The sequence below is a fragment of the Tauraco erythrolophus genome, chromosome 13, assembly GCF_009769465.1.
Source record: "Tauraco erythrolophus isolate bTauEry1 chromosome 13, bTauEry1.pri, whole genome shotgun sequence".
NCBI classification, from domain to species: Eukaryota; Metazoa; Chordata; class Aves; order Musophagiformes; family Musophagidae; genus Tauraco; species Tauraco erythrolophus.
The window spans coordinates 20966597-20991127 of NC_141477.1; the positions used below are offsets into that span (position 1 = coordinate 20966597).

At 42.5% G+C, this 24531-nt stretch overlaps 1 protein-coding gene across 1 annotated transcript in view; it reads right to left on the reverse strand.

Annotated features, from left to right (window-relative positions):
- The window catches only part of TRPC5 (transient receptor potential cation channel subfamily C member 5), a 64987-nt gene that overhangs the window by 28235 nt on the left and 12221 nt on the right, over positions 1-24531 (reverse strand). Inside the window, exons 2-4 of the mRNA XM_009977884.1 lie at positions 19480-20001; positions 3335-3671; positions 23-162 (exon numbers count right to left, since the gene is read on the reverse strand). Of these exons, the coding sequence (XP_009976186.1) occupies positions 23-162; positions 3335-3671; positions 19480-20001 (999 nt within the window). The remainder of the gene's footprint in view (positions 1-22; positions 163-3334; positions 3672-19479; positions 20002-24531) is intronic.

Genomic DNA, 24531 nt, shown 5'->3' on the forward strand with positions numbered 1-24531 from the left:
TCTCTCTCTCAAGTTACTGTACCTTGACGTAGGCAACAATTTTAAGGGAGATGGTTGCAAGATAAAGGGAGTTCATTGCAAAATCCATCAGATTCCACCAGTCATGTACGTACTCATTGAATCCACCATCCCACATTTCCTTGATTTCTCCCCAGATAAAACCTGTAGAGAGAAAGAGAGTTCGTTGTCGTGACGAGGTATTATTTGCTATTAAAGCACTGTGTGTATCTGGTGCAATAAAAGACAATTATAATTAACAGCTTGGAAAAAATGTCTCATCTCTCCTGTCTTCTACAAAGTATAATACTGCTGATTATGAGACATTTTACAACTCTGTGGGGAAGGTAGTCTAGAGAGATATGGAAAAGACCTATGTTTCCTATCCAGGACTCCAGATATACACACAAGGAGACTGCTTGAAACAGATGTTAATTATAACTCGTATGAGTGGATTGGCCCAGATGAAATTTGTTCTACACGAATATACTATTTAAGCAACTGTATTTGGTTTAGTTTCTAATAGATTGTCTGCTCGTATAGAAACTGTAAGTAATTCATTGCTCAGTTGGACAGTACTGGTATTTCCTGACTTTCTCTGCAAAACATGCAACACCAGTACCAACTTCTGCGTGCCAGTACATTTCCTCTCTGACCTGGAAATATCACACCAAAGCAGGAAGAAGTGAATTCATTCTCTATGCTCAGTCACTGTATTTATGCATCTTGCTGCACAAGAAGCCCATAGGGACTATTTGTGAAAAAAGGTAGGACTCAGCATGAAAAAGGGCACTGCAGCCTGGCATCGCATCTCTCAGCAGTGACTCACCTAATGTCAAATATGGCTATGGGTTTTGCGAGGTGAATGTTTGTTCCCGAGGATACAGCCAGAGCCCATCATCTCAACTCTGAAATGCCTTCTGCTAATAATTTTTGGCACTTGCTAACCTTCGCTATACCTCCTTGCAGCTGGAGGGGTGAGGGGCAGCTTCTGAAGTTCATTACCAGACTGCTAAACTCACCTGGCATACAATTCTAACTTTAAGTAACTTACATGGCCTTTACTGTAGAACTGTTCAAGTATTTTTGAGAGCCTAAGTCCCATTAAAAAGCAAATGGCAGCTCAGCTCCTTCATCACATACATGCTTCTGAGAATGCCTTTAGAGCCTCCAGATATTTTGAATTACCCAGTTTACAACATTATCCTTGAATGAAGACCTGAAACGTGTGAAAAGAAAAACAAACCAACAAAATACACCTCCAGGTGCATTACCAATATAGTGACCCAAATTGCTACCCATGCCTAACCACAGGATACTGCAGTGGTCACTGGAATGCTACTTGCAACTCAAGTTTTAGGACCTGAAAGTTCAATCTGAAGAGCAGATAATGTTAAAATGAACTGCTGCAAGCATCCAAATATCAATCTTAGCTCTTCAGCTGCCAGCCAGCAGGTCAGTGGTCAGGCAAGCATAATGTCAAGGCCAATAAGGTAATTTTATTACAGCTGTCTCCAAATCTTTGCATGCCTACAAAAACATAAAATAAAATAAATCAATGGAGAGAAGCCTGTTGAAGAACTCATACACTGTATTTATAGTGAGTTATCATTGCTCGTTACTATAGTTACGGCAATGCTGTGCGTGCCTGTTCTCTCCTTTTATAGTGGAAGATATTTCTTAAATAATAACCTTTAATCTGGTGAAACTGTTCTAATTTCTCCACTTAATAAACAGTCCCACAATATCCCTATTTATCCGAAACAAAGGAACTCAAAAAGAAGAGCAGAGAGCTGTAAGAGGTGATTTTGAAAGGGTTTTTTAATGGATTATCCCTTTCATCTGCAAATCAATTTTGCTCAAATGCCTTCCATTTCCCTCAATTTTAACCATGAAGTTAAGGATAAAGGGAAGAGATCACCTAAGCTCAGAAAAGACATTTACCCTTCCCAGCTCACTCTGAAGTTTCTACCAACACATGCATTTCAATGCCATAAATCAGTTTAACAAGATAATGAGGCTTGAGTTACTGTTTGTAAGTTGTGGTAAAGCTATGCAAGGAGCAAAGTGCCCTGGGTCACGATGGAAAGTGATTTGTGAACATTTCTGCAACTTTTACTTTCTTTCCTTGTTTTCCATCAGCAATTTTAGGTTTGGCAGGGGGGAACAGCTATGTTCATCCAGCACAGAACCAGCCTGACCCAGAGTCAGCACAGAGACGAGGAGCTGGGGCGCAGTGTTAACCAGGAGAGGAGCCAGCAGGCACAGGAAAGCAGAGGTGGACCCGTGGGAAGCATTGAGGAGCCGTAAGGAGAGCTCCAGAGACTCAGAGAGTTTGTGAGAGATGTCCTCAGAAAGCCCATCAGTGTGGCTTTCCGCGCCACTGACCCCTACTAGAGAGCTGCAATTCACTGTTCCCTGACCTCTGGGCTTTTGCACTGAAATGACCTGGGCTGCACGGACAGAGGCTTGGAGGAGAGCTAGAAAGGTGTGAGAAACACTGCTCATGAGCAAGGCCTCCTAGTAACAAACCAGTTCACAGTGGTGCTACGTGTTAACGGCACAGCAAGGGAGATGGGAGCTTAATTAGAGGAGATCCTGCTTCTGATGGAGTCCTCCTGTTGTGTTGGAGCTCAGTTTGAGAGGGTAAATACTTCTCTCTCATCAAAAATATATCCAACTATGCTTCTCTGCTCTTCTCCCTCGGGTAACAGCCTCACGTTTAACCTTCTGATAATAACTGCTCCCTCCTTCTCCTTATATTGGAGCTCCTGATATTGATTTGGTCAGTGTTTATCAGCACAGAGGCGTAAGGCGCAGTGAGATTTGTTTTCCCTTTGCTGCCTTCCTGCAGGCTATTTGGGAGCCTGGCAGCCCAGGAATAAACAGCCTTGGTACCTGCACACTGGCTCGGGAGCAGATCAGGGAGAAGGTGAAGAAGAGGCAAGCTCTTGGCGCTGCCTCCTGCCATGCACCAGCCGGCAGAACTAAGCCAGCAGAAGTGACACTATTTGTTACTGGCATGACCCAGAAGCTAATTCCTGACCCGTTCCTCACACAGAGCACGGGGGAAGCAGGGAGAGAGCTGTGTCTGCTGCGGATTACTCAGGGTCATGTCTAAAGGCATGTCAGATGGCAATATGAACAGCAGAAAAGCCCTAGGCCAACAGGATCTGTTGTTCCAGAAGGAGCCCAGCTGTTCCATGCAGTTTCTGAAGCTGGCTGCCAAATCTCTTTACATGCTGATGATGCTGGGATCAGGAATGAGTCTCCGCACAGTTGCCGTGGGTGCGAGTCAGGCGACTGTGGCTCAGGCACTTCGGTGTTTGTGATTTACCTAGAACCCAGGGCAGGATCATCCACTCCACGATGGTGGGAGGTGGTCCCTGCATGTGAAGGTCGGTCCTGACGATGTGCTGCGACGCCAGCAGGAGCATGAAGAGGAAGGTTAGGTAAGAGCCGGTGTGGCAGATAAACTTTATAAATGGCTTTTTAATGAACAGTCCCAGCCTGCTCTTCGGTGCAATCAGATATGCCACGGATAGCACAGGAAATAGCAGTCCAATGGTGACACAGGTCAAGAGTTTCACTGCCCAGTGTTTCCGCCTCCATCCTGGAAAACCATCATACCAAAGCGTTGCTAGTAGCTGCTGGCAGTTTGGCTGAGCAACAAACTGAGGAGGAAAAAAAAAAAGAAATATTATTACTGACTGGTACTTCATGTGCACTCCCCCTCATGTATGTGTTAGAGCCCACACAGACTCTCAAATTAAGTTTGGGGCTGGCTATGGGGTGGAAAAGCATATTTTGGAGACAGAGGGAAGAAAGGAGGGAGATTTCGCTCTTATTTTTCCTACAAGGATTTAAGATTTCTTCTCCGAGGTTTTTTCTTTTTGAAGCATCCTTATGTAGATCACTCACCACACATGAAGCCTCGTGTAAAAGTGATACAACGAAAATTACTATGAGCTTTTTCTCTTCCCATGAGTTTCTCTTTCAGCACGTTTCTTTTCAGAATGTTTCAGGTTTCAGCTGCCTCAAACAAATCACTGTCAGCATCTTTAAGAAGTGACTGAAAGATGAGACAGGAGGGAAAAGGTGTAAAGCTCTGAGAGTGTGTGTGTGAGAGAGAGGGAGGCTCCAGAAGTGTGTGGGGTGCTGCACGTGGTTCAGTGCAAGGAGGCCAACATATGTGTGTGTGGGATGGGCTGGGCACGAGAAAGCATGCAGGAATGTGGGGTTCAACCAGGTGACGTCTGTTGGGAAGCAGGGCAGCACATTTGTCAACGTGCCTCGCCGTTACGGAAGAGAGCGCTTGTAAAATGTAAGAGATTAAGCGGAGGCAAAAGGAAATCTTTGATCACAGTACCAAAAGTGACACTTGGAAGTTTACTTTCACTCCGTAAAAAATGGGATTGTGATGGTGATTTACTGCATCTTGGTGGCTTCATACCAGTCATGCTCAGGGTGCAACTACTTCAGACTGTTCTAATACCTAACAGTCTTTTGAATTTCAAACTCAAGCCACGATATTTCTGGTCTATGCCACAAGATTTTATGTTCCTGATCATACTTGGTCAGCCCCATGGTTTTCAAAACTTTTCAGACCCATAGCTAGACCAAGACAACTGTGTTTTTCTTTATGTATTTGATTTCTGATCCATCCTAATGAAGATATACTTCTGATCTACTAAATTCAGATTTCTAACTGGGTTCTGCAAGTTCAGAAGGAAATCTCAAAATCTCAACTCTTGTTCTGAGGATGCTTGTTATACTTACTTTGCTGTAGTTAAACCAGAAAAACTGTCCTAGTATGGATATAGTTATCGATAAACATACTCCTGTAGCAATACAACTGCATGTATGATCAGACACAGCTGTACCAGAAAGAATCACACTTCCAATGGACACAGTAGTACTGGCAGCATTTATCAAGGAGAAAAGTCCTCTTTTAAAGGAGACTCAAAGCGGCAAGTAACCTGAAGATGACAGTACTGCTTATTACACTTGGCTCGTCTGTATTTAAAAGGGATCTCTGGGAGGGATGTAGTCCCACCAGGATCTTCTTCGCCCTCAGCGAAGATGTTATCAGGCAAAGCACGCTTTCACCACTACAATTTAAACCAGCTCTTGGAAGGATATGCCATGGTAGCACAGGGACCAGCTTCTGAATACAAGAGTCTTACTGTTTTGCCACCCCAAACTGATATGATTTTTTCAACCGTGGCAGAAGCTCCTGTGGAGACACCACTGCCCTCAGTGTAGACATGGCCTGGGTTAATACTGCATCAGCCATCACATGTGCATTTATGAGACAGTTACAAGGCTCTTCTCATCATCTACGACTTCCCAGAGGTCTTTGTCACCAGGAGATCAGATTCAATGTGAAAGAGACAACTTCTTAATAAAAGCTTTAGCACGCACCAGTATCTTTTAACTATTCATTCACACCAAAACGACCCAATATTGAGAGGACTGTGCTCCAGAGGGCACTAGAAAAGAAAATCAGAAATGTGTCTGCTTTGGAATCAACAGACACATGCACGCAGCAGAAACTAGACAATAGTTGATATGGTGATGATCTCCAGAAAAAGCCAGTACCTGGTTGCCTGTAATGATCAGAAAATGTTACTGTAAAATTCCAAGTCTGGGGACAGTGATGAAAGAAACAATTCTACAGAAACTGAAAAAACATCAAGTTTCAATTGTCATTTGGTTGGGTTTCAAGCTATGATTTCAGAAGGGTCAGCGCATTACGTCTAAAAGCTGGAAGAAACGGAAAGTTACACTGCTCTATTTTCTCATTTAAGATCACAAACAGGAGCTGTGACCAGATGTGTTTTGCAGCAATTTACATGGTAATAGATGCTGCTGTTTCTCAGAGATGAGGTACAACTTTTTTTTTAGGGGAAAATGTATGAACACATTTTCTCTTTATCACATATGATAGAAAGCTCTAAGGGGAGAATAAAACTGTTTTTCCCTTGAGTCAAAGTCAGAGTCATTTGAGAAATCAAATGACTACATGTTCCTCTGGTTGCTGTGCAACTTGCAAGCGTCTTAAAAGTGCCCTTTCTCTGCCTAATAGCTCATTTCTAAAATCTGCTTTCTGTGTTGTATCTGATGTTAGTTCTTCAAATGGAGAGAAATTCACACATCATGAAAGAGCAGCTTTAAAGACCAGCTTGGCAAACGGGAATGGAAACGGAAAAAGCCATTAAATTTTCCAATCAAGCCCATCCTAACCTCACTGAAAATGGCCTAAGGGAAATTAAAGCACACCACAGAGAAAAACTCTCCCTAATGTCACAAACCATCAAATGCTGTCTTTATTAAAGGTAAGGCTAACCACTTACCAATGTAAGCTTTTACTAACTCCTATTAGTCCAACTTATTAATCACAGATTTAAAATTAGTAAATACCGCAGCTTAGATCTCAAGTAATGCAAGGACTACAGCTGGCTGAAAACCAAAATTTCCAGTGTGCAGAAGCACTGGAATTCTGAATAATAATGAAAGTCAATTAAGCCCTCGGTGTGCTGCCTAAAGAACCAATTGCTTTTCAGTAGCTTCATGGTAACTTGAAAGAATCCAGAAATTAGCTATTTCCCTAAGTAATCTTGTGAATGGTCGTCTCATTTTTACTTCTAGGTGTTGTCACCTAGACTAAACCATCAAATTCATTGACTAGACCAAACCACTGAATGCTCAACTCATTAAAGATTGTCTAGGATTAATACTGCTAAATCAATGCACATAAAATATCAAAACATGAAAAAGCTCAGCTTAAGCCCTTTTAAGTGTGAAGTAGCCTGAAACTGTAACAATATCGTGGAACTTTTGTTATCATCCATAATTTCAAATTTCTTCCTAAAGTTAAGGAAACAATCTTATTTCTACTTTGCAAATAGGCAGAACTGAGATCTGGAAAAGCAGGCTGACTTCTCCAACACTATTTATGTCAAGTCCTTTCCTCAGTACAAGTTCAGTTTCCACGTAAGGAGAGTCCTAAATATGTTTTTTCACCTTTTTGCAAAGCCTTTCACTTGCCGTAGATAGAAAGAGCACATGTGTGTATGAGAGTCTTTTATCACTTCACATGACCATACTGTATGTGACAGGATTTGGTATCAGTTAAAGTTTCTGCACAATGAAAAGGAGAGATCGTGATCCTGTAAAAGACTGCAGTGCTGTAGATGGTCCGGAATCAGAGGCAGATGTGCTGTACTAGAAGCTCTCTATTTGTTTAAGAAGATGAGCATATGACTTGCCAGCAGTGTATTTCTCCGACACAACAAGCCCAGAGTCGAGCATGTTTTTCAAGGACTGCTGCATTACAGGAGCTTCCAATCTCTGTTACAAACAGCAGCACAAGACATCATCCCACAGACATGATGGAGAACGTTCTGACAGCTGCATTAATGACAAGAAATGCTTCCAAAAGCTGGCATTTATACCCAGTTCAACTAATGTATGAACTAAACATTCAGTGCTATGAAGCCTGTGGTAGTGCTGGCATAACTTTTTCCAGGATCGTCCCTACCTGTAGACAAAGCCTGTAGATGCATTTCTGGGGGAGGTAATTCAAAGAGCAAGCTCCTTCTCCATTAGCTATTGAACAGAACCTGTCCCTAGCAGACGATGCAGTTCACTTAATGACTAGGAGATAAGATGCAACTCAGTACCATCTTGCGAGGACAACACCACTGTGTCACCAGTGGGCGAGATGCTCAGTCTCCTGGCTTCTGAAAATGGGGATAAGTATCTCTGCCTTTCCAAGAAGTGAGATCAGCAACTTCAATCATGGTTGGGAAGTGCTTTGAGAGTAGAAACTACTGCAATGCAAAGTCTTTTATGTTCTCTCTTTCTTCTTTCAGTCTTGCCAGGGTCTTTGTGTAACATTTGGCTTGCAGCTGAATTGTGCTATTAGAAAATTTCATTTTCAATGTTCATCATACTCATTGTCACCTGATCCTCTACCAAAGGGAAAATTTTTAAGGGAAAAAAGCAGCTGCTGGATGAGTGTCTTTTTCTTAATATCTAATCTTTACTGATATTTTTATGTCACCTAAATTCTACCTCTCATGCTTTCTGCATGCTCTGCCATTAATATAAATATCAAATGCAGAAATTATGTTCCACCCTCCCTCCCCTTATCTATGGGGAAATCCCTTATCTCTCGCAGTCATAAGTAATTTAGGATCAGACACAGATGGGCTGAGATGTGAATGCCTCAGGGAGCAACTGAAATAGCTCCCTGATAGACATCACAGGGGCTGAGCACAGTATCTCTGCGTTTATTCTGATTATGGTGAAGGCTGCCAACAGGCTCTTCTGCTGGGAGTTTGTTGGAGTTCTTTTCTCTACTCTCGCTGCGGATGGTGATAGCGAATGCTCTTCATAGATGAATAAGCACTAATTTGTAACTGCAGAGCTCTGTGTTAATAAGCAGGACCGAGTTCTTCTATCAGTCAGCTACGTCAGCTCCCAATGAGAGCCAAATGTGGCGTGGGAGCCATGGAATTAGCTTTAGTTCCCGCCTGACACTCATTTCAACGGGTTAGATCTCGCCAACAGCACTGTATCCCACAGCACCTAAAACATGGCAGCTGAATACCTGCGAGGTTACTGGGTTTGAGGGTATTATTACATGCTGCTGCCCTCTACAATTAAAGGTATTTTGGCTTTGGAAAGGCAGATTTTCACATGAACTAAGCTAGATTTTGCAGTCTGTCTGACAAGTGGGCAACTGCAGGGCCTGATGTAGTAGCACAAGTATATATTTTAGCTAGATCTGTAAAGAAGGTAGATTTCCTGAGAATCCGATTCTGTCATTAGAAGGATAAATGCCATTGCCATCCTCCACTCGGTAGAAAGCCCTGTCCCATCCTGCAGAGGTGCTGCCTTGCAGCCTCTCTCTGCCCGGCTGGAGGGAGATGTCTCCGAAGACACGTCTGCCCTTGGGGCTGGCAAGCCCAGTGTGCCCAGGCAGGGCTGGGAGCAGCAGGACTACGCTCCTCCGAGGGGTGACCTACCCTGGCACAGAAGTACCTACCCCACACACATCACTACAACTGCAGGTGGACTGGGGAGAGCACAGCCTTTTCTACTTGAGTTTTCAGAATCAATTGACTAGAATGTCTTTCCTCCCATGAAGATACAGGAAATTCCTACACTGTCAGTCCTACCACAGGCTTGGGTTTATCAATCAATGCCAAGTTTTTATGTCTTATGCCACAAAGTTTAATACACGCTGCCCAATAGCCCAAACGTGGTGTAACACTTGGCACAATGTCAGCAGGCGGATGGACCACGCTGTTCAGTGAAATGATTCTCTTTAACTTGGACTTCAGGAACGTGAAATGGCATGCAAAGAAATGAACTTTTAAAATCCATCTTCTTCCTGTCCTCCCAAATCCTGCAGATGCTCCTGCTCAGAACCAAGTAGCACAACACACTTCCAGAGCAACAGACAAACCACTCTGCCTCTGTTTTGTACCAAGGACAGGATCTTCTGAGGAAGAATGGAAATGCAGTTGTTCTATCAGTTTGATTACTCTTAAAGGAAATTCCAGTGGGCAATACTCAAAGAGCTACGTTTCTAAGTTAGCCCAAAACAGAAGAGAGAAACTATCTGTGGCCTAATTTGATGTCTGCTGCAGAGAGCCAGTAAGCCCTCTGAGATCAGATATTCTACATAAGAAATACCAGCCTCCTCAAGTCTGCAGTGTTGCAAACAGTGAGATGAATAAGAAAATCCTCTTTTGTAGCACAGTTCTTTTTAAAGCTCAACCTTGTTAATGACTGCAAAGTTATTTACATTCTGCTGCTGAAGTGTGAGTTGCAGAGGGTAAACACCTAATGGTTGTTCATCCTGTTAATTAAGTACTTTCTGCAAAAGGAAAAAGAAAGGAAGAAATGAGACAATGAAGTTGGAGGAGAGGCTGTGTAACTTGGAGAAAAGGGACTACAACTCAACATTCCTCATCAGGCACTTCCAAGAGATCATAGTTTTTTCTCAGGAAAATAGAGGATGAACATCCTATCAAAAACAGCTGCTACTCACATGCCTGTTACTACTAACAGTGAAGCACTGATGCAAATCCAAATGGCAGTCATTCCAGCCATTAAGAAGAACACTAGCTGAGCTGGAAGAGTCCTTCAGGAAAGCCAGGTTCTACCCAAATTGTTCAATCCCTCTGCTGGTGAATAAAACAAACTCCAGATCCTCCACAGATGAACATATGGCCTCAAATTATGCAGAATTTTGTCTAATCTGTTCTTAAAATAGTTTAAGTGATGATGACATATGAATCTTAACTAAAGATCTCCTATCCATAACACATCTCTTGATGGCAGCAGACATGAACGCAGCTTAAGCAGTAGCAATTGATTGAATTTTGTCTAATCTGTTCTTAAAATCACCAGTGACGTGAACGCTGACAAAAGGAAACTGAATAACCCCTAAAAGCCTGCTACAGTTTGACCAAAATTCATAGTTTTCACAAGTTTAAGTTGGATTGGCTTAAATATTTCAATAAAAGCGGTCCCACATATTGTAGGACAAAGGTAGAGGCTTGCAAATCCTGGGTACCCACCCATGGAAGAAGCAATTAACAAAGTATTTAAGCTTGACATTAAATCCATCTTCACTGAGAGCACTTAAACATGTGTTTAGCTATAGGTTTGCATTTATGGCCTGTGTCAGCAGGATTTAAGTGCAGGAATAAATTCTGCACTGAACAAAGGCAAGCTGCTGAACGGTGCTTCTGGAAGCCATCCTCTGGGAGCAAACGCTCCGCCGGAACACGCGTTCCCTGGGTAAGACCCTGAGCAAGACTCCAGACATAAGCAAAACTTTTCAGCATTTATTTTAGCAGACAGCAGACTACAGTTGATAAATAAATTCCTGTAGGATGTCTTTCAGCAAACATTCCAGGATATAGTTCTGTTACAAAGATTAAGTAGGTATAGACTGGGTTTCCAAAGGCAGAGTGCTGCAGTGCCAGCAAGTGCTGAACACGAGCCATAGACCTAAGAGTCAGTGATTTCACAACACACCAACTAGTTTCCAAGAGCTGAACAGGGAATACCGGACACATCCTACTGAAAAAACACTCAGGCTAAAAACTGTTTAGAGACAAATCTGGTAGAGTTTCCTAAGTCCTCTTGCAGTCAGCACTTCAGGAGTTACAAATCTTGCAAATGAATATCTGGAGCTCTCACAGGCTTTAGCTGAAGTGGAGAAGGTATTGACTTTTAAGTGAAAGGCTGGGTTTATTCTCCCTAGTGAATTTCTAACATTTACATTAAATAAGTGATAAGTAAAGCAAACATGAGAATTTTAAAAGTCATTCACAAGTGTTTTTAAGTACATTCCTACTTTACCCTATTAGTGTTAAAAAAAGGAAGGACATGGAGCCATTGGAGCGGGTCCAGAGAAGGCCACGAAAATGATCCGAGGGCTGGAGCACCTCTGCTATGGAGACAGGCTGAGAGAGTTGGGGCTGTTCAGCCTGGAGAAGAGAAGGCTCCGGGGTGATCTTATTGCAGCCTTCCAGTACCTAAAGGGGCTACAAGAAAGCTGGAGAGGGGCTTCTCACAAGGGTGTGTAGTGACAGGACAAGGGGCAATGGATTTAAACTGAAAGAGGGGAGATTTTGATTAGATCTAAGGAAGAAATTTTTCACTCAGAGGGTGGTGAGGCACTGGCACAGGTTGCCCAGAGAAGCTGTGGCTGCCCCATCCCTGGCAGTGTTCAAGGCCAGGTTGGATGAGGCTTTGAGCAACCTGGTGTAGTGGAGGGTGTCCCTGCCCATGGCAGGGGGGCTGGAACTAGATATCTTTGAGGTCCCTTCCATCTCAAACCATTCTATGAGTCTATGATTCATTCTATCCAGGAAAGAATAGACCAGCATACTATAAACAATTCTCTCATTCTTGGGAACTTCTAAAGGCTGCCTCTGGTTCTGAGTAATATCACTGTTGTAGGGTGAGAAGGACATATGATTTGCTGAAGGATGTTTACTCAGCCAGCTGGGGTTTGTAGAGAAAGAATACGAACACAAAAACTGCAGTCACAGCTTTTAAATGCCATCCTGCACAAGATCTCCATTTGGGGGGGGAGGTTTATGATTAACCCATCTCACTTTTCTTGGAGTGAAGAACTGTGAGGTAACTGTTCTCAATCGTGAGACACCTAAATGGCTCGTCTGGATGCTGATGGATCTGATGTATACATAAAAGGTGTAAGGGGAGTGGAATCTCAGTTCTTTTCTCTATAGAGTTTCATAACACTCTTCACTAAGGGACAGAAGTAAAGCTGAAATTCACAGAAATCGGATAAATAACAATGCCCACTTCGATACCCAAAAGGGAGAATCCATAGCAATATGAGCAGCTTTGAGCAACCTGGTGTAGTGGAGGGTTTCCCTGCCCATGGCAGAGGGGTTGGAACTGGATGATCTTTGAGGTCCCTTCCAACCCAAACCATTCTATGCTTCTATGAATATTTTTTTCCACAGAGTTTTATTATTTCAGGGTATCATTCGAAGTGAAGTATGAAATAACATGAAATATTCTTCACTCCTGATGTAAAGCCGACTCTGAAAGGCACTCTATAGCTTCAGACACAGTGAGACTGAACACTTGGCTTATACAATATACAAGGCGTCACTTCTCCTTTCCAGTTTCTGTTGTCTATAGAAAGCCAATCAATCATGTCCTGTACTTTACCTTTGATTTCCCAAGCCTCTTCTCTTGCTGGCAAGAAGACTGATGTGATACATGAACTTAAGGGAACTGACAAACTCACTAAATCACTCGTGAATGTTCTTAAAACAGTGACAATCCCTTTAGCTTTCAACATATTTCCTGTCTTTGTCCAAGAGATCATTTAAGTCAGAGGCACAAGGCACCAAAAATGACTTAAAGAATGATCCAGGCATTACACTAACACAAGCAGAGTCCTTGTCCTTGACTGACATACTGGTCTTATGTTGTTTTTTCAAATTTGTGCATGGCAAGATTAGTCAGAGATGATTTTGCTGTCAAAAGATAGTCTGCTGCAGTTCTGTTCTGTGACAGCTGCAATATGTGGCTAACCTTCATCAAGTTAGAACATTTTGGTGTTACGTGAATAATATACCAAATAATACTGTTTCCTCAAATAAATATTCAAGTCCACTTTGTCAAACTGATGGACCATCAATTCTCTGAATATTTCTTCTTCCAAGTTTGGAGAGAAGTTACACTTAAATGCCACTTGTCCTCATTTTTGTAACACAACGCAGCTGTACAAGTTGAATTTCCATGCTAATTTGCACCACTCGCCCTCCTACCCCACCGAAATTCCCACCAGGAAAGGCTGTCCTAAGGGTGAAAATGCAGATAAGTCTCCCCACCTGCCACCCCAAAGTCCTGCTGCTGGGACTGTTGGTAACAGCTCAGCTAGCACCACATGCATGGAAGATTTTGTAATGTGGTCATCTGCCTGCTGGGATTGAGTCTGAGAAAAACCAGCTTCATTTAGCATAGGCCACTGGTCACATATCAGATGGTAACTTTGCTGCATGCAATAATAAATGAATGAATGCTGTTGGAAAAGGAAAGGTGACATTTGGACATTGAGTGCTTTTGAAATCCCTAAACTTACATTCAGGTTTGTGGTGTAGGACAGATCTGGAGGTAGCGTAACCACACCATCCTCACCATCTAATACCCTAGGGGATACGGATGTTTCAGGTCACTAGAAAGCAAAAAAGCTTCCACAAGGAGCAGCTCTGCTTCCCTCATCTAGTCCCAATAAAAATATTTTCATGACATGGTATGATTTCATTCTAGAAACCTGAAAGTAAAAGCATGTTTATTAATCTTCTGAGCTGTGCAGCCTCACCAAAAAACTAGCTTTTTATTGTGCCTTTAAAGAGCATAATACAAATATTCAGCCCTGTATCATTGTACCTCCAGGCAGTGTGGCAAGAAAACAGACAAAACCAGAGCAGAATAACTTAGCACTGCCTGCAAGCAAAGATCGCTGGCTGTCCATCAAGATACCACCTGAGTGGCTTTCAAAACAGGTGAACAAGGTGCAGGAGATGAGCTTTGATTTTCACAGACCTCGCACTTCATTTTTCAGGCATCTCTGATATTTTTAAAAGCTCTTTTTGTACACTAACTGAAGTGCCCTTAGAAATTTGCCAGGTTTATGGATGCTCCCTGGAGAATGATGCTGTGCTTCTAACTGCAGCCACGCAGTTGACAAGAGTCAAGACACAGCTGAAAAATACGTGGCGTGGCAGGAATGATTATTCATTCGCTCCAGTACTGTATCTCAGGAGGTACTTGTCTATGTAAATGTCTTAGAAAAAAAGAACTAAAATTTTTGAAGTTTCATCCTGAAGAGAGAACAGCAAAGAGCACTGGTTTTAAATTAGAAAAGCAAACATTCTACTTCTCTCCTTTTCTGTCATTGATTCAGAGTACAGTGAGTAAGAGAGACTTAGATTTCTGAGAAGGAATTTCATGTAGTCCTTTGATCTAATTCAGTGGAAGTGCTAAGCAATATAATCATAGGTAAAATGCATTTTTTTTCGGAGTGCCTTGCATTGTGCGTGTTTCTTACAGACATACAAACCAAACCTGCACAGCCATCTGCAACGACCAGTACCAGAAAAATGCAAAGCACTAAAAACCCACTACTGTGATGTTTCACTTCATTCTGAAGATGTGAACGACCTGTGATGGAGAGCAGGACAGCAGCAACAGGCTGAGTCTATATTGCTATTCTTATGGCTTAGCAGAATGTTACATGCAAGGGGAAATCTGCCCTTTTAGACCCGATTCACTGCTACATTGTGGTTGCTTTACATTATTTTGGCAACATAAAAAAACCTTAAAGGACATAAAAATTATATTTGCACTCAGCCTAAGCTCTGATTCTCTAATACAGCGATGGTACACTGTACATACAAGTGTGCTTTACGTGACTGGCAAGATCCTAAGAGATGACTTTTCCCCATCTTTTCTTAGAAATGCAAACAAATTAACAAATGCAGAGCTAATTTGGTGCCAGAACAGCACAGTGAAGACTGATCCTCAACAGCTGAGCTGTGCCTTTTTGTATTAAGTCTTCAGCAGCTTTCTCCTTCCAAAATTAGTCATGAATAAAAGAATTTGAAAAGTAATAATAAGAAGACAAATGTGCTATACTACAGAGTATTTATGAAAAGCCTACTTGTCTCTTAGACCCTGAATTCCTGTGATCCTACAAAAAATTTATTTCTAAAGTGGACTTGGAGAAAGCCAACATGCCTGTGCTGAATCCAACTCATCATGTTTTGCAGAGTACTAGAGCTGTCCTCATTTTTTTCTAATATTTTGTGACTGCCATGCAAACAGCAATTACAACTATTAAATCCTTCTTGTCTTCTAAAGAAATGATCAAGGCCTTTTTGTAATTTGAAACTGAGGACACAACCATTCTACACTTAAAGATGAGATGGAGAGGGAGCTTGTGAGCATGGCACAGCATAGTTTTAACATTTACTACCATAAAATATACTACAAAGCTCCCTTAGGGCACATTTTAATCTTTCCTGTATAATTGAAATTTTTTCTTCTCTGTAAACAGTAATTTACCTTCTAGGATATATGGGCTTATTAAAAACAAACACGAAAAGCAAGAAATTTCTTCTCCATTGCTTTGGCCCTCCTCCAAAGGAAAAAAGTCTTCTTCCTCATGAGCGACACATTAGTCAGTTTATAAAATACTTAACACATGTAACATTTGGGAGAAATCAACACTTGTACCTCCCAGGCTTTTTTGTAGAAAAAAAAAAAAATGGGAGATTCTTCTACCTTTGTAAAGACGAAACCCATACCTGTGTCAAGAGGCAGAAATGCAGTGACAGTGGGATTTACCTGGGGACACAGACTGAGCTGGAGCCTTTGTGATGAGGCTGCTGTTCCTCTGGAGGTAGGACTGAACTGAGGTGGTTCCCTCGCTAATCCAGCCCTCGTCCAGGTTGCTCACTGTGAAGACCGAGGCACGCAGGCCAGATCAAAAGATGAAGTTGTGTATACCATGAGTACGTTTACTGGATTCAGTGCAGAGAACAGGGATTTGTGTCCGTGGTAAGGCTGATTGCTAATTGTTTGCTAAAACTTAATGTACAGGATCAGATTTCTCTCCAGTAGCTAGGTGCCAAAAAATGCAGCTAATTCAGCCCTGGAATTTCAAAATGCTTCAGCAAGATAAGTGTCTAATCTCCAACAGTATTTAGGCACTTAACTACATTATACTCTGTTTAAAAACTTATTGTCTATTTACCTGCATATTTAGCAGCCTAACTAGCTTTAAAAAGCTCTCCTCCAAGGGCCCAGTTTGGAGCAAGAACTGCCCATAGATGTCTGTCTTTTCCTATCAGGACTTTTTTTCAGTCCTGTACGTTCACTGCCGGAGATCGTCAACCTAGACTAGAAATTTGAATGCTGTTACTTTTCCATACCTGGAACAAACCAGCACCTACTCTTCAGTATGAGAGTGCAATGGGGGCAAAAAGAAAAGGCACAGTGAGTTCATCTGAAATGCCTTGGAGAGAAGAACACTGAATAATTGGTCCGATGAAGAGTACTCTTGAATTCCCAGATCACTTATGCTGGTGCAAAGAAAAAGTAAGATCTTCCTACTCAAACACACAGTACTGCCCCTCCATCCTAAGGGAATGATCTCTTTACCAATTCCCTCTTAACAACTTCTCTAGAAAGAATCTTGACCATATCTGCACGATTAAGCTGAAATGGAACAATTTCATATATGGGGGGAAATTTTGAGGTTTATTTCACTCAAAAAGAAAAAAACTGCAGGAAATTTGTCTAGCAATTAGTCTAAAATTCATGTGAGATTATGCATTCTTCATGCTGAATATAAAGAACTAACAACTGGGGTAACAATTTACAGCCTCAGAAGATAACTAAGGTCCACTTTGGGTTTTTTTCTTAGGCTACCAGAGATCTGACTTGTAGCTTTGTCAACATTAAGATATAAAAAGTTTCTCGATCCAATCCAATCCAATCCAATCCAATCCAATCCAATCCAATCCCATTCAACATTAAGACATAAAAAGCTTCAGTGGAACAAGATGATCTACTTTTTAAAAGCTTCTGTTTCTCTCTGCAGAACTGTCTTTCACAAAATCAAACTTGTTTCTATTTTCCTTCCTGTCCCTACAAAAATTCTCTCCGTCTGATACTCTTTTATCTTGATTAAAAGGCATTTCTCAGTGTCTCCCTGACAAATGTTCCTACTCATTTCTTTCAGAAGCTGGCAATGATGTTTGCATCTTGCTTGGTGTTTTATATTGGACTAATTATCATGGTAAGAAAACCACTGCAATATTTTATTGCATACAAACACCATCCTGCAGGATGCATCAGGTATTTGTGAATAACCAGGGAGGATGAGGGGGTTCAATTGTGCTGGTTTCCCAAACTCACTCTTTCTGTCTCTGCCCACCAGTATTCTACCTGGAAACAGCACTGACTTTAGCTGGCAACACAGAGCATATTTGCTATCCCTTATATGCTGGAACTGTCATGAATATGTCACAAAACATGGAGTTTGTCCATATGCTTGGAATTCAGTCAAATATGCCTAAAAAAAACGAGATAAAAACTGTCAAGCAAGCAAGTAAAGATTAAAATTTGTTACTTTGAATTAAAAGAGCTTCAGGACTGTTCAGCACTACCTTTCAAACACAGCAAACACCTTCAAACTTGCAGTTTCTCAATGTGAACACAAGGTAAGGGCAGCCACAGATTTGTGCCTGGATGTCAACAGTGAGCCTGAACCATGACAAGTCATGGAAATCAGCAGTGGTCTACATATGCAGTGCCAGTGATGTCCTGGCTCCTGAAGGGTGTACGTGGCTGCGGTGGCTGCGGCTATCAGGCCAGTAAAAAGAAACAGTAGAGCTTGTGGCCCTTCTTAGCTTCAAGGAACATTTGACCTGATATACTGTACTACCCTTCTCCAGACTTGTTCATGTCCCTAAGGCACTTATGGTGTTACCTAACCCTGTCAGCTGGCAGAAGAAACACAACCTGACATGAAGCCACTGAACCGTGCTGACACTTCACTGGAGCAGCCCAGGAGGAGCAGTAAGTGACCACATGCTAGATCCCTGAAAGCTTCAGGCTTTGGCTCCAGCTTGTTGCATCAAGGGGCTGATACTCGGGAGGCGTGACAGACCAAAGGGAAGAAAGGAAAATCTGCATCTTTCGCTTCTTGCCTCTTGTACGTCGGATGACATGAGCAGCCATTAAGGAAGGTGGAATGTATCGTATCAGGCTGTCCTCATCTGGGTCAACGCATAAAACAAAGCGTCAAATGTGGGGAATGCAGTGAAGAGAGCAATGCGGCAGGATTTTCCACCACTCCTGTCACTCTCTGGACACAGAAGAATGTAATAGACATTGCAGTTCAGTTCCTCAACCAAGCAAGCTAAATTCCTCCTTCAGATAACCCGGAACATCACTGGCCAACAGTAATATATCATCTACTAAATTCTTTCCAAGTTTGGAAAGGAAAATCCAGAGCCAACGAATGAAAGTGTTGTCTGCATTCTCCTCAGGTTTGTGGCCTTCATTGAATCAACTTATAAATCTTTGACTTGCAGGGCTTCTGAAAGGCTCTCTGCCCTTTAGCTGAAGTTTGTCTTTCCTTTCTTTTGGTATGGGCAGGAGTTTGAATTTCTGGGAATTACTTCCCAGTTCCTAAAACATGGATGAATCAAGGAGCAAGAATGAATCTGAGGTGTCTCAGGTGTGAAGAAGTATTTGCATGATGTGATTCACTTCCTAGCATGACATGAGCATTTTCACCTAACAAAACTGCTGGTAACATGGAGAACTGGAACAGTGTCAGTGTTCTTGATCTCTCCTGCTCTCTTTTGCTGCTGTCGTTTCTCTGCCCCTTATGAATAGTGCTGAATAGGTGCTAGGTAGTGTCTGGTGGCTGAAGGATGTGAATCGTATATTATATTATTTCCTGCAGTCACGATCTTCATGAGCCAGGTAACCCCTTCTAGCTTTTGGTTCCTGTATAAAAACAGCTACTTGGAAAAGCTTTCAGAGGTAACAAACCTGGAAATCTCTGAAAGATGTTCTCTGCAGGGGGATGGGTTACAACGAAATGGGATTCAAGTATCTTTGAAAGCGTTGGTGCCATAGAAGCCATAACCCACTGCAGCAAGTCTCAGTCCTGCTGCCCTCAACTATCATCAGATTCACACTGTGACTATGATGCACTGAACCTCCTGGTTTGTGGCCAACTTGTTTGCACTTTGTTCTCCACTCCATCCAAACTCAACCCTGCTGGCTCTCAGCGAGCCACCCTGAACAAACCCATGGAGACTAGAGAAAGGAATCACTTCACCCAATACATGAAGCCTTCACACGCCTTTGCATTTAGATGACTCTTACCTCTTTCTGGTGATACTTTATTGCTACCTTTAGCTTTGCCAAATCATGACATTTTTGGGGATCCAGCTCTTCGCTTTGATCATCTCTGTGATTGAGAATGATCTCCAATTCTCGGGAACTCCGTGCTTGATCCAAAAGGTCCTTAGCAAAACGCTTGCACTGCTGTGAAAGCTCTTCATATTCAGCCTTGAACTCATTTTCCACTTTGCTGAGCTCCTTCAGCTCCCAGCCCAGTCGGAAGGCCGTCAAGATGGGATCCTCACTTGATAAGGCAATCAACGAAGGGCTGGCTAAGGCTTTGTAGATGTTCAGCCTTGACCTGGAATGCCTCAGGCTGTCCACCTCTGAACTGGAGACACATTCCACACAGTTGCATCTGATCTGGTGTGGGCGTGGAATTGTTACCCGTCTTTGGACAAGCAGTTTGATGATTTCATAGTTGTTGGTGTGAGCCGCCAGCATTATTGGGGTGATATCTGGAGTGAATTCCGAAAACTGAGTGTCCATCATCAAGGTTGGAACCTATATAAAGGGATAAACCATAGTCATATTTCATGTGGAACAGCAGAACTCAGATGTTTCCCCTTCATACTTTTGAAGTGATGTCATAACAAAACAGTTTTTGTAACACCTTCTGTTCTTTAAATCTTATTGTATCCATGCACACACACCCCCTGCTATTCTGGCAAAACCATCTTTCCCCAAATCGTGCCTGTCTGCCTCCCAAGCAGGAACTTCTGACCCTTCAGTTCCCAGTCTGGTGTAAAAGTCAGTCACAGGCCCATCTGAATGCTTTGTACGTGAACCTCTTCTGAAGTGGGTATTGGTTCTTATACCAAAAGGTTGACTTTTGTAGGAAAAAGGGAAGACGAAAGGCATGAGTAATCACACAAAAAGAAAGGAAAGCCTAGCAAAGAGTGAACACTGAATAGATTTCCATAACTAACACTATTTGCATTCTATATCTGCAATAGCAGGCCAAGAACCTGCTCGTAGCAGGCCCTACACAAACCAAACCAAACACTGGTCTGCAGTTGAGCAAAGCTCTTCCTCACCTTTTCCCTACTGTTTTTATTTGAAAATACTTTTCACTGGAAGGATACGTTACATAACTGCCCTCAGAATAGATTGGTTGGGGTTTTTTTTTAATGGTTTTGAAAAAATTTAAATGTAAAATTAATGAGCCATAGTCCACTACAAATAAGACACTCCAGGGTGTGCATTATTCAGCTACTGCTGCACTTCTCAAAAGATGAGCTTAATGCACACCCTGTTGTGTCTTATTACTATATGCAGAGTGCAAAATTAGACCAAAACGCTCTTACATCCCAAGCACGCAGTGTGTTTCCATTTGCAGCACAGACAGCTCTCTTTGTTGTGTGTTAATCATTACTCAAGCATACTGTACTTCGTGTGCCCACCACTCTTGCCCTGGCAGTTGGCATCCTGCTGCTCAAGGGGGGTGATTGCTGGTTTTGGTGAGCAGTAGGCCTGTTTCCCCTTGCAAATGTCAGAGAATTTCAGAGAAGCTGTTGTCAAAGAGTCCTAATGACAGGAAACATTACTGAGTGTAGAAATCCAAAAGTAAAGCAGCGATAAAGTAGCATGAAGTAACCGGTTAGAAATCCTTCTGTAGGATATAAGAAAGAAATTCTTTACATTGAGGGTGGTGAGGTACTGGAACGGGTTGCCCAGAGAAGTGTGGATGCCCCATCCCTGGAAGTGTTCAAGGCCAGGTTGGATGGGGCTTTGGGCAACCTGGTGTAGTGGAGGGTGTCCCTGCCCATGGCAGGGGGTTGGAACTGGATGATCTTTAAGGTCCCTTCCAACCCAAACCGTTCCGTGATTCTATGATATACCTGAGATGGGTTATGAGACAGTGAAACCTCCAACCGCTGAATCTGAGTTCTCTGGGAGTTAAATGCCTCCATAGCACTAACGATCTAAAGCCTCCTGGGCTGTAGTTGATTGATAAACCTCTGCATAACCCATATATATATACATATATACACATACATAACCCAGCTGCAACAATACACAACGCTCTCCCAAAGGTCGGCGCCGCACGGAGATGCAGGGTCATGTCCTGCAGCTCGCTGCGTGGCAAGAGGTATTTTTGGGAATAATACAAGTCTGCTACCCTGGGCGCAGCATGGGAGGAGTTAAATCTCTGGCAGCCTGCAGACACACAGGTGTAAAGAGGCTTTGCTAACAAGGCTGGTCCCCACAGAGGCAGCCAGGAGGGAGCCTATAAATATGGCTCATGGGGAAGGAGAAAGAATGGTAGTGAGGATTTGCCGTGGGTCATGGAGGGCTTGGTGTCTCTTAGCAAGGTTGGATAAATGTATTTTAAGGTATATAGTGATAAACTGCTGAAAGCAGCTCTCTTTGTAAGGTCTTTGACTTACTTTCTTTTCCTTTGTTTAGGTGGTTTGTTAAATGTCAAGAGAAAGGTACGTGTTTTTCTTTTTTCTCTCTCTCAGAAGCATTTTTTTTAAAGCCCTGATACTTGAATAACTGCATTTATCCTTCTTCTTCTCCTTTTTCAGTCAGTCATTGGCTGCTGTATGCTCTGCCTCAAAGGAAGAACGCTTTCCCCCTCTATCACTCCTATTACTGTCAAGTTTAATCTTGTTTTTCTATATGGAAGTTATTGTACCCAGGGCTGTGAAAAGGATTTTCAGCTTTATGCAGATGAGCTATTCATGTTGCTGAAAACATGAAATGGGCACTTGCAGACAAGGTAGTAATGGTACAGGTGGGGATGGTGCTAATCTTGTCTGCTTCTGTCTACTCCTAAGATTTTTCTAAATCTGGATCTAGGGCTCTCAAAATGGTTGTGCCAAGGTTTGGGATAAAATCAGATAGATATCTCTTGATATCTATCAAGAGATCTCCCATCCCTTATTCTGGCTGGTATCACAAGCCCCCACCCCAAAAATGCAGCTCTGCTTTGTCAGGTCTCTGGCAGCTGCTGTGTGGAAGGCATGTTTTCCTGGGCAGCTTGCAGCACTTTTAATTAAGGGATAAGAAGGGAAATGGTGGTGCAGAGACATAGAGGCTCCCTGGGGTCTGGGAACAGATCAGTGGAAGGCCTCAAATCACAGGAGCTGAAGCTTATTTCTGATTATAGCTGAGCAGCAAAACACCAGAGAACAGGACTGGTGTGAATGATGGCTGCTGTGGCCTCTCTTTTCTGTGCCTGGCTGATAACAATTTTTAGCCAATGCGTGGTCTTTGGATGTCTTGTTGTGAATATTGTTGTTGTCTTCTTGCACAGTGTTTTGGTAACTTGCATCTTAGCTAAATGCCTTGTTTTAAAGATGGGGCTATGCAAAGCAAGCCTTTGCTCCGAAGGCTGGGCTCTATGTATTGGCACAGGAGGGGCAGCAGAGATTACACTAATGCATCGTAATTGCTGATGTTCCTCCTGCACTACTCTGACAGGTTAAGTTCACGTTTAGATCAGCTTCTTCTCTGTCTTGGGTTAACTTACAGTGATGGAAGCAGAAAAAGAATAAATTATTCTACCCCAAGGGCTCTGCTAAGCTCTTCCAAGGTTACTTTCATTAAGTGACCTGAATAACAAATTCTTTTCCATTAACCTCATCACCTGACACAAGCTGTTAAGCCGAGTCCTTCAGAACCTTATTGTCACTACGTGGGCAGGAGTGAGTGCCTTGTCTGTGTTTCATCCTGGTAATGTTCGGTTAAGAAATTAATGCTGTCATTAACAACAAGTGACGGAATGCTCGTTACTGTCTTTCCAGGCTTAATTCTCATAAAGGCAGGCTGCTTACCACTGTACTGCTGCTTCTTGGAAGGATACTGCAGCGAGTGAGAAATCTCCTGTATTTTTAAAAGGTGGTGGTGGGGGAGAAACAAGCTTAATTCATTCGAGAAGAACATGGAGGATTAGTGCACATAAAAGCACAGCACTGCTCAGTATAGCTAAGCTTTCCTCTGAATGGAAAAACAAGTTTTCTGGTAAAAAGTGCACTGCTGGAAAGCAGCTCTGGATAGGAAGAGTAGGAATCTCTGCTGATGCTATCAACCAGCACAGTGCAAGGGAAGGAGAACTACAGAGCAATCAAAACCTGGCACTGAAGACCCGATGGCCTCGTTGTAGGTCTTCTAGGAGTTTTACTTTGGACTTACTCTAGTCTGGTATCTGAGTGCCCTTGGAGCACATCTTCGGCTTCAGTGTTGTGTAAAAGCAATCCAGCTCAAGTGCTGTGAAACTGCTCAGCAATGGAACCAGAGCACAGTAAATGGGGAGATGATGGAGATCCACCTCAAAAGCATGCTCCTCAACCAAACTGAAAGACTGATACAATGCACCTTTCACAGACCAGGGAAGCTAATACCCAGGTTTAAACACTAGATGATTTCAAAGCAAGCTATACTGTTTCTACAGCATCTGTCATCTATCTGTGCATATAAAAAAGGACATCTAGGTGGAGAAAAAAAAAGCTGTTTTGCAGCAAAGGAACTTGCCAGTCAAGTGCAAAATGTTGAAAGAGCCTGGTTCTGTCTAATGACTATTTGTGCTATTTGGGGATGCTTTTCTGTTTCTTTTTCTGCATCTTATGATTTTCTGCACCTCTACACTGACAGTCCTCCTGATTAGGGTCAGGTCACCCTACCAGCCACCAGTCTCCCTTCGTGTTCAGGTCTCGGTGTTTGCCTTTACTGGTGCTCTCAGCTGTGTTCTCTCCAGATAACCCTTCTGTGCTTCAGACCTGAACTGCAAACCGAGTATCTGGAAAGTAAAGCAAAACCTAACTACAAAATCCTTTACTTTCTCAGTTCCATCAATCTCTAATTGTAAGCTTCTTGGGTCAGAGACTGTCTAAATATGCATCCTGCCTGGCATTGAGAATGCTGCCACTTTTGTTTGAAAATAACTAATTATCCTTTTGCCTGTTACAGGTGGAATTGTCACATTTTCAAGCCATCTCCATTCCATAAACTAGCTCTTCACCTGGACCAGTGTAACAAATCGTAAGTATAACCATGACAAACTATAAATATATTAGTCTGCATTATTTT